The sequence below is a fragment of the Physella acuta genome, unplaced genomic scaffold (genome assembly GCF_028476545.2).
Source record: "Physella acuta isolate Inbredline_101_S28 unplaced genomic scaffold, ASM2847654v3 ptg000799l, whole genome shotgun sequence".
In the NCBI taxonomy this organism is placed as follows: domain Eukaryota; kingdom Metazoa; phylum Mollusca; class Gastropoda; family Physidae; genus Physella; species Physella acuta.
The window spans coordinates 20,358-41,417 of NW_026732317.1; the positions used below are offsets into that span (position 1 = coordinate 20,358).

The 21,060-nt window shown below is 36.2% G+C and overlaps 3 protein-coding genes across 3 annotated transcripts in view; all 3 read right to left on the reverse strand.

Annotated features, from left to right (window-relative positions):
• Positions 1-1,124: 1,124 nt before the first annotated feature.
• Positions 1,125-4,835, reverse strand: LOC131951113 (putative defense protein). Its single transcript, XM_059313399.1, has 5 exons — positions 4,566-4,835; positions 3,856-3,983; positions 2,799-2,890; positions 2,395-2,489; positions 1,125-1,497 (listed from the first exon to the last, which is right to left on the reverse strand). The coding sequence occupies exons 1-5, from the start codon at positions 4,756-4,758 to the stop codon at positions 1,325-1,327; spliced, it is 681 nt and encodes a 226-aa protein (XP_059169382.1). The 5' UTR covers positions 4,759-4,835; the 3' UTR covers positions 1,125-1,324.
• Positions 4,836-6,132: 1,297 nt separating this feature from the next.
• LOC131951111 (putative defense protein 3) lies at positions 6,133-11,225 on the reverse strand. The gene is made up of 6 exons (XM_059313397.1): positions 11,111-11,225; positions 9,684-9,887; positions 8,462-8,604; positions 8,186-8,277; positions 7,202-7,329; positions 6,133-6,266 (listed from the first exon to the last, which is right to left on the reverse strand). The coding sequence occupies exons 1-6, from the start codon at positions 11,142-11,144 to the stop codon at positions 6,133-6,135; spliced, it is 735 nt and encodes a 244-aa protein (XP_059169380.1). The 5' UTR covers positions 11,145-11,225.
• Positions 11,226-13,428: 2,203 nt separating this feature from the next.
• Positions 13,429-21,060, reverse strand: part of LOC131951109 (putative ferric-chelate reductase 1) — a 30,784-nt gene continuing 23,152 nt past the window's right edge. Inside the window, exons 10-16 of the mRNA XM_059313395.1 lie at positions 19,435-19,547; positions 19,093-19,179; positions 18,684-18,761; positions 18,370-18,469; positions 18,108-18,248; positions 17,410-17,480; positions 13,429-16,531 (exon numbers count right to left, since the gene is read on the reverse strand). Of these exons, the coding sequence (XP_059169378.1) occupies positions 16,421-16,531; positions 17,410-17,480; positions 18,108-18,248; positions 18,370-18,469; positions 18,684-18,761; positions 19,093-19,179; positions 19,435-19,547 (701 nt within the window). The 3' untranslated portion in view covers positions 13,429-16,420. The remainder of the gene's footprint in view (positions 16,532-17,409; positions 17,481-18,107; positions 18,249-18,369; positions 18,470-18,683; positions 18,762-19,092; positions 19,180-19,434; positions 19,548-21,060) is intronic.

Sequence of the window (21,060 nt, forward strand, 5' to 3'; positions counted from 1 at the left end):
TTCAGGATAGCCGCGTTTATTTTCCTTCAGGATGTCTACTTACACTGTGGTGTGGTCTAGAGTTCACTATTCGTCACATCGTTTAATGGAATCAACCAGCCAGCTGATTTTAACTTTTGTCCACAACAGTAATAATCATTCAAGCCTACCCCCCCCCCCTTGCCCCTCAAAAAACAAGAACAGAAAATGTACATATTTTTGATCACTTTTTAGTTAAGTATTTTGTCTCCCCCCCCCCCCCCCCCCCCTCCACCAGCACATCTTTACGTCTTAAAAAAAAAACTTTCCCAACTTCGACATGTGATCGTTTATGTACGACACCCCTCCCCTATCTAAGTTTCACAATACCTAACATAGGATTGACTCAAGCAGTATGATGTAACACTTGACTAGATTTTTACCAGAACACGCTGCAGACTATAAATAGATTTTTAAAAAAGAGATCTCAAGCTGTCAAGTGTTAAGTCGAGATTAAACAAAGCAATATTTGTCGTCGTTATCAGCTCTCAAGACAAGTCGTGTGGCTGAAAAAATATGCCCCCCCCCCCCCCCAATGAAAATGTGCGCGTATCATCAACATTAAGTCGACTGACTGAGTGTGATCATGTCAAACCTCTGCACGATGTTCGTGTGAGGTAATTTTTTTTTAAATGTCTGTTGTCTTACAACTTCTCACTGACTGACAAGTTCTTGGTTTTCAATGAAATAAAGAATGCTGCTTACATAGAGATATTCAGGCACACCAATAGCCCATATCTAATAGTGCACTGCAGATTTTATTTGCTTGCTTCACAATCGACTAAAAATTAAGACCAAGCGATCTGTATACCAGGTGAAGTGGATTTGAATGAAATGTTTTTATACCTCGACATATATTGGTTATTTGATTAGAACAAAGCCCCGCTAGATTTATATATCCAAACTAAAGAACCAGGTCTCCATTTGAGCTGAGCGAACTCAGTTTCAACACGAAGAAAAATATCTAATAATACAAACATTATTTTGACTTTTTTCTCATGTATTTGCAAAAGAGTGTTAATGTACAAAAACTTGAGATTTTAGAATTATTTTTCTTTACATTGTGTAAAAATATTCAATTAAAAAAAACAGCTGTGGAAGTTCTATATTGTACACATTCAACACGTGGCATTATAAGTTAGTTCCGTATTTATTCTACAAGCAGAAGATTGTCAGTGCATCACTAGGCATCAAAATATTATTCATAATTTATTAATATACACTTTAGACCAAGATAGTATTGATGACTTTGTGTATAGACAGATTTAAAATTTAAAACAAACTAGAACAACTTCAATCTGATTGGTCACTGCCAGATGTAAACAACACTCAGGATGGCCAAGATGGCGGCTAGCAAACATCCGGTTTTGTGCCAGGACATGCCCGCGTCGCAAGCGAGGGTCTCGCAGTCACAGTCCCCACCCACACAAACATAGGGGTGGGTGACCTTTCTAGTGGTGCTAGAGGGCTGTCTTGTGGCTGGCGAAATAACAAAAAAAAAATTAATATTAATTTTTTAAAATTAAAACAATTAAACACTGTGTGCTAATCAAGGCTGTATGCGCCCCTGGACGACAACAATTTAGGATTAATCATGCGTAATTGGTTCCTGTGCATTTACTGAGAAACTTCGAAAATATTAAATGTTGACTCTGAATGTGACATTTATAAATGGGAGGCAAATGTTTGTTGCCCACTGTATTTATCCGGACTTAAGGTGATCCATAAAATATTTTATGCTTTTTTTGTAGACTTACGCTAGTCTACTCCCCACCACCTCTCATCTCATACAACGTAACGATTTCGCCATTTTGCCCCAACATCCCAGCATTCATAGTATTTTCTATTTTAAATACATAATTTTAATTATTACTTAAGTTGTTTCCCTTTAAAAGGGATATAACCAAATGAACGAGTTACTGAAGCATTGCTGATCGCTAATTAATACTGAAAATATTGTTGGTCGATAATATTGATAATTTTCTACTCTATAAATAATTATTTTATTAAGAACGAAAAAAATCTGCTAAAATTCAATCTAAAACAAAAATTATATGCAAGTGCAATGACATTTTCACCCCCCCCCCCCAACCCACCAACCCACCAACCCACTCCCTTCCTAAAAGAGTATGACGACAGTTACGCACGCCCTGTTTGTATGTAGTGGCCACTGTTATGTATGTACAAACTTTGGCTCAACTATTACATGACCTTTTCGTACAAACTTTGTTTCAATTTTACATGATCTTTTTTTTTTACAAACTTCGGCCCAAGTAGGCTTTGTAAATATTACTAGTCAACATGCAATCGTTTTAAAAGAAAACCGACATGGAATCAAAATATTCCAATTTGATTTCCTCCGTTCAAACAACTTACTGGGTAAAGTAGGCACCGTGTTCATGCTGTAAGGCACCAGAAGACTGGAGGGAACGTAGGCCCAAAACTTACTCACGCTCTGCACAAACGTCACTCTGTTAAAAGTTATATTATTTAAAAAAAATATTTATTTTAGTTTTTATTTAAAGTTGGAATGGGAGTAGTGTTTGTAGTGGTGAGTAAAACTACTCAACCATCGGCTTAGGTGTGATTTATTTTAAGATTCTTATCTTGATGAAAGGCAGTATTTATTGGCATTTTTAAAAGCATTGTGTCCATTAGAAATACTTTTTAATACTTTTCCAATATTAAACAAAGCAAAATATTTCAAATTATCCTTTATCATCCCCCACCCCATGTTGAGATATAAAACATACAACTAAGAGACCGGTACGTCTAATTACCTGAACACGACGTTACCAGCAAAAAAGGCAGGAGGATTCCATGTGAAGGTTTTAATCAACTTGTTGCTGTCGTCAGCGTGCACTAAAGCTTGCTGGAAATAAAAGGAAGTTGTTGGTAATAGTTTACTGCTGTAGCTGTATACAGCATCCAATTATTCTACCGTTTACCGATCTAATTAAAATGTAATTGCTTGGACCTTGAATCGGATTCAGTAAACTAGTTAGAAGTTAAACATATAATAATAAGTGTGTACGATGGCATGGGAAAACTTCTTAAGATAAAATATTTCTGAGAAAAAAATATTTCGGAGAGACAAAATTTTTAAGACAATTTTTCTGAGACATAAATGTCTGAGACAAAATATTTCCCAGATAAAAATATTTTTATACAAAAAGTTTTTCAAATAAAATATTTATAAAATAAAATATTTATGAGACAAAATATTTCTCAGACAATCCGGTAATAAAGAACTCTGACGTAAGTGAACTCGCTGTGTCCCAATACCCATGTTCCATCACCTGTGTCCCATCACCTGTGTCCCATCACCTGTGTCCTATCACCTGTGTGCCATCACCTGTGTCCCATCACCTGTGTCCCATCACCCATGTCCCATCACCTGTGTCCCATCACCTGTGTCCCATCACCTGTGTCCCATCACCTGTGTCCCATCACCTGTGTCCCACCACCTGTGTCCCATCACCTGTGTGCCATCACCTGTGTCCCATCACCCATCACCTGTGTCCCATCACCCATCACCTGTGTCCCATCACCTGTGTCCCACCACCTGTGTCCCATCACCTGTGTCCCATCACCTGTGTCCCATCACCTGTGTCCCATCACCTGTGTCCCATCACCTGTGTCCCATCACCTGTGTGCCATCACCTGTGTCTCATCACCCATCACCTGTGTCCCATCACCTGTGTCCCACCACCTGTGTCCCACCACCTGTGTCCCATCACCTGTGTCCCATCACCTGTGTCCCATCACCCATCACCTGTGTCCCATCACCCATCACCTGTGTCCCATCACCTGTGTGCCATCACCATGTGTACTCACCCCGTAACACGCCTGTCTGGTACCAGAGTCTCCCGTGAAGGTACCCAACAGCTCAGCGTACGTGACATTAGCCCGACGGGCTTGGATCATGAAACCTTTGAAACTGCTGGGGTTGCCGCTCAGTGTGACTGCAGAGAAAAAGTTGCAGTTTATTTGTTCCGTTTTTAGCGTGATTTTTTTTTTCAAAACTTTGATTAACCAGAACTTTAGTAAACAAAACATTTTAAAAAAATTATTATTAGCGCTCAAAATTTGACGATTTAAATGTTTTGGTGGCATGCACTAATTTAAAATGTAATATTTTTTTATCAGAGGCACAGCGACCCAGGCCTGAGCCAGAGGTGAAAGATCAATTTTTGGCGCTCCCCTCCCCCATTTTAAACTCAATTGATAGAGAAAACAGTTCAATCGGTCTAGAAAGCCAAGTAGTAGTTTATATTTTTAACTTTGATTGTGCTCTTTTATTTTATTTTCTACCCAGTTTGGCGCCCCCATTGTGTCGGCGCCAGGGGCGGCCGCCCCACCCGCCCTACCCTAGCTACGCCTTAGTTTTGTATCACTTGAGACTTCTGAAGGACTAGCCCACCTAGACCACAGATAGCACGTCAATGCTTTTAGCTCGTGCATTTGTATTCGTGTGAACAACTATTACAACTATTACAAAACCTTACCTCTCTAGCAAGTAAAATCTAAATGTCAACAAAACTCACCCGTCACCGGCTGGCCAGGAGTGTACGACGCAGGCGAGACGATGATGTTGTAGGGCGGTGTCGTGGTTTGGGATGCTGCTCCGTGCAGGGGAATCATGTTGGTGCAGGCCGGATCCACACCCACGCCGTTTGGGAAACAGCTGCCAGTTCTCACGGCGATGGCCACAAACAGGGAGATCACCCAGAGAAACATGATGCAGGAGTTACCTCAGTAGCGCCCTAGTGTCAAGATGGCTGAGTTGTCTGCTGGTGATGAAGCTCACAGGACAAGGCGCCTTCCACACACTGAATCTGTTCTTTGTGGTATGCAGGTAGACGAGTATTTGCCGACTCGTCACATAATTTTATTAGAGGTTCTCAAATGTAGCAGAAGTACAGCATGGTTTTTACATAATGTACACAGCATAACATACAATCTAAAAGAAGTTTGTTTTCTTTTTCAAATCCAGATTACCGTACCATCTCACACTCAAAAAAAATATCTTGTCTGAGTAATGTACTTCAATATATATTTTATTATTATTATAAAAAAAATACTCATGAGAAACGTTTGTAAAATTTTGAGAACCCCTGTATTCAAGTGACTGTGAAGTACCTTAACTACTAACCAGTCCAAAGGGAGAAGACCCAGTCCCTCGGCATAAAAGTAATGTCAATATGACGCAATGGAAGGGGCGTGTTTACCATCAAAAGCTAGAGCGTCTCTTCTGTACGCCATGTGAAATCTTAACCCCCATACTGAAGATCTGTGCACCCGGAGTTGTCCCTGATTCAACACAGTTGTCCCTAATTCAACACAGTTGTCCCTAATTCAATAGAGTTGTCCTTTAATATAGTCAACATTTCTTGAACTTTTTTAGTCATTCAATTTAAATTGATTCCGTTTGTATATAAATAGATTGTTGAAAGATCGAGAAAAAATTTGGAGGAATAAAGTCTATACAGTTTAGTCAACACATTTTACCTTACAATTCGGGGAAAGGGGGGGGGGGGGGGGGGGGTTACCGTGGTTACCGTGTTTCCGTGGATTTCTCCCTGAAGTATGTGTTTCCATTAAATCTAATTTAAAACCGAGTTGAAACAATGGTACCTAGTGATCTATCTTTGAAATGTGTGTACTAAAAGCTAGGTCTAGATGTTGCGCTTTATCTGTGAGTGGAGTTCTTTTAGAGAAGATGGGCTTTCTCTGCCCTGAAGATACCAGCCCATCAGATGGGTCCCTGACTTCGTGTTAATTATACTGGCAAAAGTCATAGTTTTTAACTTTAAGATACTATCTACAACATCAGAAACCTCCACGGTAGTTGGTTAACAGCCTATAGCAGTGTTGTATAAGATGACAAACTCTCAGTCTATATCAACATTGATTCCTTTCTGTTCTAGTGTGGATATCTACCTGACATACAAAAAATACATTACAAAACACTCGCAACACATATTTTTAAAATCAGAATTTGACATTACATTTGAGAAATCATGTACTATAACATAAATCAAGATTGTCCGAATAGAAATTTATTATAGTAATATAGATTCTAAAAAATGAGCATATATTAATGTCATGTATTCAAATAGCCACTCTTGGAACTTCCAGCCAGCGAGTCCATGACGGTGCCAGCGTGAACAGTAGACACGACATGACGACACACGGGTGGGTCATCAGTGCCTGACCACTGCTACACGATTTCTTCTCACACGTTTCTGTGGGGTAACACAAAGGTGCTGCTGCTAATTGTGATACTATTCATACATGTACAAACATTAGCTGCGGTGAGGGGGTGATGTGTACCCCATCTGTTCGTCTACACTTTTCCTATCACATTCTTATATCTTCTGATCCACCCCCACCCCATCACAAATCATAAAACACACATCCAGACATATCTAACCAAAACACATAACTGCTCATATAAACCCTAAAAAAAATTCTATTGCTGAAATACATTCATGTATGTTGAAATACCTTCACGTGTGTTGACATACATTCACGTGTGTTGACATACATTCAAGTGTGCTAACATACATTCACGTATTGACATACATTCACGTGTGTTGGCATAGATTCAAGTGTGTTGACATACATTCAAGTGTGCTAACATACATTCACGTATTGACATACATTCACGTGTGTTGACATACATTCACTTGTGTTGACATACATTCACGTGTGTTGACATACATTCACGTGTGTTGACATACATTCATGTGTGTTGTGCTGACATACATTCACGTGTGCTGACATACATTCACGTGCGTTGACATACATTCACGTGCGTTGACATACATTCACTTGTGTTGCCATACATTCACCTGTGTTGACATACATTCACGTGTGCTGACATACATTCACGTGTGCTGACATACATTCACGTGTGCTGACATACATTCGCATGTGTTGACATACATTCACGTGTGCTGACATACATTCGCATGTGTTGACATACATTCACGTGTGCTGACATACATTCGCGTGTGGTGACATACATTTACGTGTGCTGACATACATTCAAGTGTGTTGACATACATGCAAGTGTGCTAACATACATTCACGTGTGTTGACATACATTCACGTGTGCTGACATACATTCACGTGTGTTGACATACATGGACATACATCCCCCCGCTGCTGACCATACCAGTGTAACATGTGCTGTCTAATTGTGTTTTGGTCACCAGGTTCACTTGATCTGTCAGACCAGCGTCCAGCAAGACGTCAGACACGATGTTGGACCAGAAGACGGTAAAGCTGTACACAAATGTCACCCTGTATATGGATGAGATTAGCAACATGTCACAACATCACCAACATTTCACAACATCACCAACATGTCACAACATCACCAACATGTCACAACATCACCAACATGTCACAACATCATCAACATTTCACAACATCACCAACATGTCACAACATCACCAACATGTCACAACATCATCAACATGTCACAACATCACCAACATGTCACAACATCACCAACATGTCACAACGTCACCAACATGTCACAACATCACCAACATGTCACAACATCACCAACATGTCACAACATCACCAACATGTTACAACATCACCAACATGTCACAACATCACCAACATGTCACAACATCACCAACATGTCACAACATCACCAACATGTCACAACATCACCAACATGTCACAACAGCACTAACATGTCACAACATCACCAACATGTCACAACATCACCAACATGTCACAACATCACCAACATGTCACAACATCACTAACATGTCACAACATCCCCAACATGTCACAACATCACTAACATGTCACAACATCACCAACATGTCACAACATCACTAACATGTCACAACATCACCAACATGTCACAACAGCACTAACATGTCACAACCTTGACGAGATCACCAGCAAATCTCTGCTTTTTTGTATTAATTTAGAAAATATGTGTGTGTTTGTGTGTGAGAGAGTGCGCGTGTGTGAGTGTGTTTGTGTGTAGGTGTGTTTGTGTCTGTGTGTCTGTGTATGTGAGTGAGAGTGTGTGTGTGTATTGTATGTGTGTATGTGTGTGTGCAAGTGTGTTTCGCCGTAGCTAAATAAACCCATATATAGGGGTGGAATACAAATCAGGAAATATTTAGTTTACCTAAACACCACGTGACCCACGCTCTGTGATGGCGACGTCCAGTTAAAAGATTTGATCTTCTTGAGGGTTTTGTCCGAATGGACCAAGGCTCTCTACAGAAACAAACACGTAGGACCTATGTAAGTGACACAACTTTGAGCAATTTAAAACAGACTCGTGGAAGAAAAAAACAGTATCTCGCTTAAAAGCAGTTTGATTACTTCCCTTATTTGGCTAATCTCCTTAGCAATCAATTAATTAACCAATCAAAGTCCCGCAACTCCAATCACGACTTACGTCATCACACGCCAGCCTCGTGTTGTCTACAGGCGTGAATCCCCCCAACAGTTCTGTCTGGTCCTGCCTTACGTCTGCTCGCCTCGCCTGAACCATGAACCCTTTGAACCCCGTAGACTCGGGGTTGCACGTGCTTACAGTCACTGCATGTGTTAAACATTCACTGTGTTAGATTCTAGTACTTGATACATAAACCACTGCATGTGTTAAACATTTACTTTGTTAGATTCTAGTACTTGATACATAAACCACTGCATGTGTTAAACATTCACTTTGTTAGATTCTAGTACTTGATACATAAATCATGGCATGTGTTAAACATTCACTTTGTTAGATTCTAGTACTTGATACATAAATCATGGCATGTGTTAAACATTTACTGTGTTAGATTCTAGTACTTGATACATAAATCACTGCGTGTGTTAAACATTCACTGTGTTAGATTCTAGTACTTGATACATAAATCATGGCATGTGTTAAACATTTACTGTGTTAGATTCTAGTACTTGATACATGAATCACTGCATGTGTTAAACAATCACTTTGTTAGAGTCTAGTACTTGATACATAAATCACTGCATGTGTTAAACATTCACTTTGTTAATCACTGCATGTGTTAAACATTCACTTTGTTAGATTCTAGTACTTGATACATAAATCACTGAATGTGTTAAACATTCACTTTGTTAGATTCTAGTACTTGATACATAAATCATGCATGTGTTAAAAATTCACTTTGTTAGATTCTAGAACTTCATACATGAATCACTGCATGTGTTAAACATTCACTGTGTTAGATTCTAGTACTTGATACATGATCACAAACTCACGTTTTACATATAAACTCACTCAGACAACAGCTTTTTCAGAGCTTAAAACACCGTTTTAAAAAAATTACGGGTTTTCAATACTTGTACGTATTTTTCAATTGACAAATCATTTTTTTTAACACTACAGTTATCTGTTTTAAACTTTGTTAGACCGTTCAATTAAATCCGATTCGTATTGAACTCAATCAGATGGCCAGAAAAATATTTAAAACAAACATAAACTTGCTGGCCGGGTTTATGTGAACTGGCCAGATAAAAATGTGAAACAGCTAACCATAAACTTGCTGACCAGGTTTATGTTAACTTGCCAGATAAAAATGTGAATTAACTAACTATAAAATTACTAGCCAGATATTCGTGAAATTGCAAGATAAAAATGTGAAACAACTAACCATAAACTTGCTGGCCAGGCTTGTAAGAATTCGGAGAGAAGGTAAGCTTGTACAGGGGTGGCGAGGGTTGGGGCGCCTCCCCGTGTCGGGGCGTCAAGTCTTGACACGCATCGTCCACATTCTGTCCATTATGTGAGCTCAGGACGGTCCGTGATGTAATGGTCAGCACAAAAACGGCGAGAAACGTCTGGGTGTGGGGATGATCTAAACAAACACCAAGTCACACAAAAAATGGTAACTAATTCATTGGTGATTTACATAATATATTACATTACTATGGAACGGCGGGGGTTGTGTCGTAGCTACCGACCCGGAAAGGTTTGAATTCGATTCCCATACGGGCGTTACTGGGTCCGGCAAACGTTAATGTGAGTTGATAAATGTAGTGGTGGCTGGGAAGAGGGCTGATAATTCTTGCAAGATGTCGAGGTCCGTGTAATACATGGAATCTACTTCATTTGCCTTATCGACTGTATGAGACTGGATAACATAAGCTACGGAGTGGCATTGATTCTAGGGACTGTATCAAACCTTATAGGCGCTACTTACTAAAAGTTGAACCTGTATATTCTTACAGCGTGTCTTGACAATCAAAAGTTGAACCTGTATATTCTTACAGCGTATCTTGACAGTCAAAAGTTGAACCTGTATATTCTTACAGTGTATCTTGAGAGTCAAAAATTGAACCTGTACCTACATACGACGTCTCACGACAAACGTTTAAGCAAACAAGCTCGTTCAAGTTTCTTTTCTCTCGACACATTTTATTTCACTTTTTTTGCAAAGCAAATTTTTCGCTTATAATGTTAGATGAGTGTGTACTGGGAAGGTAGGTGGGGGAGGCAGTGGTGTGTGTGTGTGGGGGGGGTCGATTCGTTTAATGCCGTCATATTTGTTTACTTATCAGAATTGTATAGCGGGTTTAAAGGCTAAACATGCTAGTAACAGTTCATCCAGGTAATTTAAAAAATGTTGTTAATAAAATACTGTTTTAAGTGCGTTTCACAAATATAATGTTTTATTTAATTATTTAGTTTTTATTACCTTGTTAAAAATTAAAGCATATATGCTTAAATTCTTTTTTATGGCTTTACCTATACTACTATTGTTATTGTAATCATTAATTATTATTCCAATATTATTAATCATTAATCGTGAATCGTCATCACTATCACACCATCATCATCATTATCCTTTACATCTTCATCACCATCACCACCACTATCATCATCACCATCACCACCACCATCACCACCACCATCAAAACCATCACCATTACCACCATCATCATCACCATCACTACCACAGCCACCATCACCATGACCACCACCCCTTCTACAACGACAACCACAACCACATCCACAACATCCCCATCATTATTGTTATTATATAATCCTTTTTCTCAACAATAAAAAAAACCATCCTACCTGCCGCCATCATTAGTTGGATGTCACACACCATCAACCATCTGAGATAATTAACCTCACGTTAGATTTTATCCTTATCAGACAGCTATCAGCCTGTAACACCGATCAATGACACTGACAGGACTAAAGTGCCTGTGTTTTCCTGATGCAATATGTGGAGCCACAGTGGGGTGGGGGTTCTGTTTGTATTCAAATGTTATAATATGTGAGGGGAGATAAGAAGTAAGGGAAAGAACTGGACCAAGTTTGTTTAGTTCCGCTTGACTGCTGTCTGTGAGATCGAACAATGTTTATATGGACATACCGTCTGTGTTCGAATTGGGGGGGGGGGTAGATTCTGGTTTTATCCCGGTAAGTTATCCTGGGATTATCCCAGAAAGAATACCTGGAATCACCTTGGAAAGTTCCTGCAGGTGATCCTGAGATTATTAAGTACATGTCCTAGCAGCTAACGGGATTAGGCGTTTGAGATTGTGTACATTTAAACCACACGGAGACAGTGTACACATAGATATATCACATGAAGGCGATGTACACATAGATATATCACATGAAGGCGGTGTACACATAGATATATCACATGAAGTATAATGAAGACGGTGTACACATAGATATATCACATGAAGGCGGTGTACACATAGATATATCACAAGAAGGCGGTGTACACGTAGATATATCACATGAAGTATAATGAAGACGGTGTACACATAGATATATCACATGAAGGCGGTGTACACATAAATATATCACATGAAGGCGGTGTACACGTAGATATATCACATGAAGTATAATGAAAACGGTGTACACATAGATATATCACATGAAGGCGGTGTACACATAGATATACCACATGAAGTATAATGAAAACGGTGTACACATAGATATATCACATGAAGTATAATGTAGACGGTGTACATATAGATATATCACATGAAGGCGGTGTACACATAGATATAGCACATGGATACTGTGTACACACATAAATATAACATGAAAATGCGTGTAGACATGTCATATTGAACTAGAGTTTAATTTACACGTGAAAACCACACGTTTTAGTAATTTGTTCTCAAAAGTTTGCTTATAATTTTAAAAATAAAATTACACTTTTTAAAATCACTAGGTCTAGTAATGACATGTTAATTAACGTTTTATGTAACATAATTTTTATTTTTTATTTTTTGGCTTTTTAAAATATTTTTGGTAACTAAACAAGACTACAGCTGAAGCATTTAATGCATGTGAATAACACTGTTATAATCATGCCCTTGATAACGAAGCGTTACTATTTTAAAACGCGTGTTTATTAATTCAATAATTTTAGCTTGTAGCTGCTTATAAAGTTTAGTGTTCGTAAACCTTTTAGCTCATGACTTGCAGTTTTTACAACCACCGTCAGGTCGTCGCTAGGCGGAGATCACTTGAGTTCAGTCAACTGGCCAACCAGCGATCGAGAAATTGTAAACATAAGCCGTCGCGGAGTGTTGCTATAAATAGCGCATCTCGGAACCCACGATCCTCGGAATACTTTCGGAGGTCAAGGCCTGTCACGCGTGACTTAAGGTGTGACACCTGTGGCATCAGATGGTTATGTTTCTACCCACTAGTGAGTAGTGGGGCTAGCTGGTGTAATGAGGTGGCCCACTTGTGTAGTGAGGTGGCCCACTTGTGTAATGAGGTGGCCCACTTGTGTAGTGAGGTGGCCCACTTGTGTAGTGAGGTGGCCCACTTGTGTAGTGAGGTGGCCCACTTGTGTAGTGAGGTGGCCCACTTGTGTAGTGAGGTGGCCCACTTGTGTAGTGAGGTGGCCCACTTGTGTAGTGAGGTGGCCCACTTGTGTAGTGAGGTGACTCACTTGTGTGTAATGGGGTGGCCCACTTGTGTGTAGTGAGGCTAGCTTGTGTAATGAGGTGGCCCACTGTTTAATGTGGCTCAGTCTTCTTATTCCTTTGTGGCCCCTAGGGAGAAAATGGCTGAAGCTAAACTGATTCACAATAAAACTCATATGGCATGTTAGAGTTTTTTTGTTTGTTTTTTTTTTTTGGTGAATTGTTGATCTTTTGACCTTTTTTGTATTTAAAAATACGTTATTGGTATCGGCGTGGTCGAATGGTAGAGCATAGACTGCTAACCCGAAAGTACTGAGCTAGAATTTGATTCCCTTAAAGAATTTTTGTTGATGCAAAATTCACAAATACGTTGAAATAAAGCAGCTTAATATTTTAAAGGATTAATGTGTGAATGTTAAATTTAAACCCCACATCACCCCTACGCCTTAATGCGTGGAGATAAAAGACGAAAAAAACTCTCAGTTTTTAGAAAATGTAAATGTTTTATTCAAATACAGTAAAGATTTTAAAACTAGATTGCATAGTAAATGACAAATTTCTTCACACAATGCATTTTGTATAATAAGTCATAGCTGGTTGAAATAAACTTTAAGATAAAATAAATAATAAAAGGCAGGATAAAATGACTTTATTTAAAAATGAAAGGGCTGGGGGGAGGGGGGGCGAGTTTGTTAGCATGTTTAAGAATATCTTTTTGTGCTTCTTTTTAAGGAGGCCTAATTTTTTCTTTTACTTAAACATTTGAAATTCAACAACACAGTCATACAAATTTAAGACAATTTCTAAAATAAATGTAAGTAAGTCTTTTATATTGAGTAGCATTTTAACTACATGTTGAAAAAAAATAAACAACAAACACTTTGGGTGGGGGGAAGGGTGGAGTTTTGAGCTCCGTGTTCGACAACCCAAGATCACGATTATATCCCCTTAATTAATATCTAAATTAATAAATAAAAAGTACACTTGTCAGTATATAATATATTGGTATGTAACTCGATCAATATGATTACAGCAGTTGATATTTGATGTTATATAGTCACTCTCAATGATGGTTGTTACAAAAAAAAAATACTTCAACTCATCATTAGACGTTCATTTACTATAGAGTTAAAGAATCGTGTAATATCAATATCATTAGAAGGGTATACATAAAAGTACATAAAATAATGTAATAAGTATGACTAATCACAGATTTGGCAATCCTGTTGACTGATTTAATATCATGACTCTTCTGTCTTAAAATACAAGAATTTATTGCTCTCTTGTGAGGTGGGGATAGTTCACGCGTTTTATTATTATAACACACCAAAGTGATAGGAGAGGTTATGTGTGTTGTGTTATGTTATATGGGGTGGGGCGGTAGTATAAATCAAAGCTGTACAACACTTCCATTGAATTATTTTTTAAATCTCTTCTTAATAATAATATTATTCAATAGACTGACACAACTTAGGGTGATGCTAGAAATGGGGTGTTATATAAAACGTTGTTATCTATCGATCTAACTTAGGGTAGGGTGTGGGTAAACTATGTCTTATTTTCGTGTTAGAATTTTTGTATTAGTTTGTACAAGACTAGCTAGGTCTGGGGTGTTAGGATTAAAATTAGGGTTAGCTTAAAGTCACAAGAGACGGCGTGGTCGAATGGTAGAGCTCACGACCGCTAACCCGAAAGTTTAGAGTCCCTGAGTCCACCCAGCTCTGATGGGTACCTGGTTCACATTAGAGAAACCAAGGCGGCAGGGCATAGTATTGACCACACTCTCCCCGTGTATGCAGAGATCGTTAAACAGATGACCTCTGCTTCATCTGCACTTGTATTTTGGGCACGAACGGGTAAAGATGATGATGAAGACGATGAAGAAGATGATGAAGAAGATGATGGCGATAATTGATGATGAATGTCATCGGTCTGGGGCTGTCTGTGCCTTGAAATAAATGTTTGTCACAAAAAAAAAGCTTGTTCTCTATACTCTGGCATGATAAAACAGAATTGTTTCAAGGATTTCTCCCGCCGTATTTTCATAAGGGTAAACAATGAGGTGTTGTTTAGTTTGTAGGGTAACCCTTGAGACCCACTAGGTGTAAAAAGGACCAAGTCAAGTCTAGTGTTAGGGTAGAGGTTATGGCTAGGTTTAGTGCCCCTGTTAATCTAACAATGAAATCCAAACAATAAACAACTTTCATACAGAAAAGTAGGAATTTTAAAAAAAACTTAATTTTTAAATAAAGAAAATAGGTGAACAGCTTAAATTGTTCTATTGATCGATTCAATAGTGTATGGTAACAACATTGTAGTCGTTTTATTTTTCAATTAAAGGGACGTTATCAAAACAATGTAGTTGTATGCTTGAATCAAAGGGAAACTACCACGGTTAACAAATACGTCTCAGGACGATAAGGAATGAGAGTTCAAGCTTTAACTAGAAACCAGAGAGTGGCCAGATAAACTCCAGCTGCTAGAGATTGTATTAAGCTGTCTGACTTGCCTTTCTAAATCAAACACCTATATACAATAGCAAAGCCTTCATTACCCTCTGTAAATGATAACCATGATTATCATTGGCATTTTTCCCAATGAGCAGAGAATGTTATGGTCTCTATGGCGAAGGGACCTGTTGTTCATGAAGTGGTATAATTTTTTTTTAAATTTTGAATTGCTTCAATCGTAATTTTAAAAATCAAAAACAGTAACAGAACACTAATATTTGGCATGCTACAAACACTTGCTAAATATAAATACAAAATTACAATTATGAAAAAGAATTACACAATTAATTTCATTAACTGTATGTTAAACCAATACAATTGTTAAAAAATTGTCACATAAACCTAAATGGATCAGTTTTGAGTAAGCTTCAGTTATATCCCTTAGATTTGTGAATGTTAAATAGGGGACAAAACCAAGTCAACGTCATCTTACCAAGTTAATTAAACATTAAAATATTATAATGAATTAATAAACATGGTTAAAGATACTAATTAATAATAAAACTTTCAATTAAAAAAACCATAAAAATATGATAATTAAAGTCTACTTTTGTTTAATGTGAGAATTTGAACTTACCAATTATTTAACTTTTACCTACTATTATTTTTTTATTTTATTTTGTATACTTATCTTGGTTAAATACTTTCAATGATACTGGGATCTGTGTGTCCAAGTACTTGGTTTACAATAAAAGTTTCTACTATTAATAAGCAAGTCAACAATCTGTCACTAATTTTTGATTGAAGTTATTTAGATATGGTTTATAACTATAGTGTTTAATATTCAATTTTGACTAACAAGTTAATTTACAGAAATTCAATCACAGTAAACCAAATCCACTTTACAAATATAATATACACAGTTGACTAACAGTGTTCGCAGGAATCTATTTTTTTTAAACATCAAAGATGAATATTTGAGCTGGTTCCTATGACTTTGTAAACTTATATGAAGTAAAACATTTCCTTGTTTAATCTTCCAGATTTTTCTTGCCCAGGGAGATGATGGCAATGACAGCGGCTGTCAGGGCAGCAACAATGAGGACATGAAGGACAAAGATGACGCGCTTGGTGATGATTACCTTGGGAAAAAAAATTTTAAATTTAAAATGGGTTGGTCTAGGTTTGAACTAAATAGAAGAAATGATCCCACAATTTATTCTGAACTATATTACCTAACCCAAGAAATGTTTTTTAGTATTTTAAAATAAATGTTTTACTATTTACATAAGCTTGAACTAAGTAGAAGTCATGATACCACAATTTATTCTGAAATATTTTATCTAGAAATGTTTTTTTCTTTTAGTATATAGAATAAAATGTGTTGAACTATCAAAATAGGCTTGGTCATAACTCCACAATTTATTCTAAACCATATAATCTAAACTAAGATATGTTATTATTTGAATATAATATTTTGACTATCAACATAGACTTGGACTAAGTCATAATTCGACAATTTTTTCTTAATTTCACTATATAGTCCATGAACAGTTTTCTTTTAATATTTACTTAGAGATGTATGTTAGCATTATTATTTGAATATAATATTTTGACTATCAACATAGACTTGGACTAAGTCATAATTCGACAATTTTTTCTTAATTTCACTATATAGTCCATGAACAGTTTTCTTGAAATATTTACTTAGAGATGTATGTTAGCATTATTATTTGAATATAATATTTTGACTATCAACATAGACTTGGACTAAGTCATAATTCGACAATTTTTTCTTAATTTCACTATATAGTCCATGAACAGTTTTCTTGTAATATTTACTTAGAGATGTATGTTAGCATTATTATTTGAATATAATATTTTGACTATCAACATAGACTTGGACTAAGTCATAATTCGACAATTTTTTCTTAATTTCACTATATAGTCCATGAACAGTTTTCTTGTATTATTTACTTAGAGATGTATGTTAGCATGTCTATTGGGAAAAAAAACTTACCCATCGGCTTTCTACTGTAGGCTCCATCTTAGGCTCGCTGCCACTGTTTAGTTCGTAAACATCACTTCGGTCTATTAAAATATAAAGGGTAATTTAAATGTAAGTCATCACAGGTTATGTATCTTTTTCCACATTAAATGATGTTCCCTAATAGAATACTAGTCATGAAAATATCAAATACAACTTCAAAATGTATTTTGAGATATTTTGGTAGCCCTGTTCAAAATTATCATATAATTAAACCCTAATTTTCTTATGCATACTTTTTCTATTATAAACGTGATTATCTAATTTGACTTTCCCTTCATTTTAAAAACTTGTTTAATCATATAATTCGTTGAAATTTATTTTTTTCAAGTACCCTTACATCTTTTAAGTTTTACATGCCCTGTCTTGACATTTCAACTAACTTTTCTTAAACTTTCATCTCATCTTTTTTAAACTTTAATCTCACCTTTTTAAAGCATATCTCACCTTTTTAAAGTATATCTCACCTTTCTTAAAGTATATCTCACCTTTCTTAAAGTATATCTCACCTTTCTTAAGGTATCTCACCTTTCTTAAGGTATCTCACCTTTCTTAAAGTATATCTCACCTTTTTTAAAGTATACCTCACCTTTCTTGAGGTATCTCACCTTTCTTAAGGTATATCTTACCTTTCTTAAAGTATATCTCACCTTTCTTTAAGTATATCTCACCTTTTTTCCTTCCAATACAAGAAATAAACTCCAGCAGAAGCTCCACAAAAATCTGCCATGCTACGTATGCTGCCAGTATGTAGACCACGTAGTACGGACAATCAGCGTCGGGTAGCTGAACCCCAAAAAATATGGTGATGACTAAATGAAAAGAGGTTAAAGGTTACAGTCTCATACATTTATTGAAAGGAACAAATTTTTAGATATATAATTTTAACTGATATTTTAAAGTCATACAAGATTTAATTTACACATGACCTACTTCCTAAAATATGAGCAGCTGTTCCAACAAACCAATGCGCCCAGTTAAAGATTGGTCTCTTGGCTGTTCCAGGATGTGGTCGGAAAAATGCCATAATAGGCTAAGGGGAGGTAAGAATAGTTTTTCCAGTAAGTAAATATAGTTTAAATCGAAATTCTTAGACTTTTTATTTTCATTATGAAACACTTCAATATTTTAATGAATATGTGTACATCCTCAAAAAATAATTAAACAACTTTATTTATGTTACTAACATTTTTATCACATAAAACATTTACATTTGCTTTAAAATTATCTGGAGTGATTACACTTACATTGATTAACGTCAGTGCCATTACTATGACCCCCATTATGGGGTGTCCCTCTAAAAACTTTTTTCCTTCAACATCAATCTGAAAAGTTAAAGCCTAATTGAAGAATTCCTGAGGGTTTTTTTTCAGTTATCATCATACAATTTTATTAACAAAGCGTATTCGAATAATTTTTGAAGCAAATCTTTTTTTGTCCACTACTTAGTAGCCTCAAGAATAGGCTACACTGCAAGCTAGACCTATCATGACACCACAAGTAAGATTTCAGATTTTCTTTTCTGTTTAAAATAATCATCTTCATTTAAATTATTTAAATAATTATTTAAATAATGTAAATTAAATCTTTAATTTTAATTATATTAAACTTAATTATAAAAATCTAGCTGAAAGTAAAACTTTAAAAAATACTTACATAACTCCATTCTTTTTCCTTGACAAATATAATGACAAAAGCAGCTGCAGTTGCACAAAATACAATCACCATGCTAAATCTGTGGATCTAAAATTAATATTAAAGATTTTAATAAGTTTAATCAGTTTTCTTAAAGTGTTCAAAACTACTATTTTATAAGGGGTTGCTTCCCTTATATAGGATAATTCAAAGTAAAATTATTGTTTGGTAAGAACAAATCGTCTTTTATTTCATTTTTTATTTTAAATGCTGATTTCATTATCTTGACAGTTATGTTTTTATTTTAAAGCTAAATTAAAGTAATACTTCTATTAATAACACATATATAATGTATAAACCTACAAGGAACCAGGCTTTCTGGGAACACAAGCTGTACTTCCACACAGGTTTGTAGTACCTGGCCGCCACAATACCAACACTTGCAAAGAAAACCCAGGCCCCCACCATTAAACTACCTGGAAATGTATAAACAAAAACATTAATTTAAGGCAAATTAAATAAGCTTATTTTTAGATATTTACCTGATTAGTTAAGGAAAACAAATACTACTGTGAATTACAGCACTGAATAGATAAAAATATACATTTTACTTTGGAAGGACATATCAGTTGTATTTCTACTCTAGCCCTGGTGCCAGTATTAGCCCTCTCCCTAACCATGAGCCTAGATTGATACTATCTGATATTGCTACTGTTTCTATGAAACCCTAAGTATCTTAACAAAGATGAATTCTGGCTCCTACTTTGACTACACAAAATCGATGAACTCCGCACTCAACAGTTGAAGAGAATTCATAAGATAAACATAAGAGTGACTCACCATGAGCTTTAATCAAAGGAATTCATAAGATAAACATTAGAGAGACTCACCATGTGCTTTAATCAAAGGAATTCATAAACATTAGAGAGACTCACCATGAGATTTAATCAAAGGAATTCATAAGATAAACATTAGAGTGACTCACCATGAGCTTTAATCAAAGTAATTCATAAGATAAACATTAGAGAGACTCACCATGAGCTTTAATCAAAGGAATTCATAAGATAAACATTAGAGAGACTCACCATGAGCTTTAATCAAAGGAATTCATAAGATAAACATTAGAGTGACTCACCATGAGCTTTCATCAAAGGAATTCATAAGATAAACATTAGAGTGACTCACCATGAGCTTTAATCAAAGGAATTCATAAGATAAACATAAGAGAGACTCACCATGAGCTTTAATCAAAGGAATTCATAAGATAAACATTAGAGAGACTCACCATGAGCTTTAATCAAAGGAATTCATAAGATAAACATTACAGTGACTCACCATGAGCTTTAATCAAAGGAATTCATAAGATAAACATTAGAGAGACTCACCATGAGCTTTAATCAAAGGAATTCATAAGATAAACATTACAGTGACTCACAATGAGCTTTAATCAAAGGAATTCATAAGATAAACATTAGAGAGACTCACCATGTGCTTTAATCAAAGGAATTCATAAACATTAGAGAGACTCACCATGAGATTTAATCAAAGGAATTCATAAGATAAACATTAGAGTGACTCACCATGAGCTTTCATCAAAGTAATTCATAAGATAAACATTAGAGAGACTCACCATGAGCTTTAATCAAAGGAATTCATAAGATAAACATTAGAGTGACTCACCATGAGCTTTAATCAAAGGAATTCATAAGATAAACATTAGAGAGACTCACCATGAGCTTTAATCAAAGGAATTCATAAGATAAACATTAGAGTGACTCACCATGAGCTTTAATCAAAGGAATTCATAAGATAAACATTAGAGTGACTCACCATGAGCTTTAATCAAAGGAATTCATAAGATAAACATTAGAGAGACTCACCATGAGCTTTAATCAAAGGAATTCATAAGATAAACATTAGAGAGACTCACCAAGAGCTTTAATCAAAGGAATTCATAAGATAAACATTAGAGAGACTCACCAAGAGCTT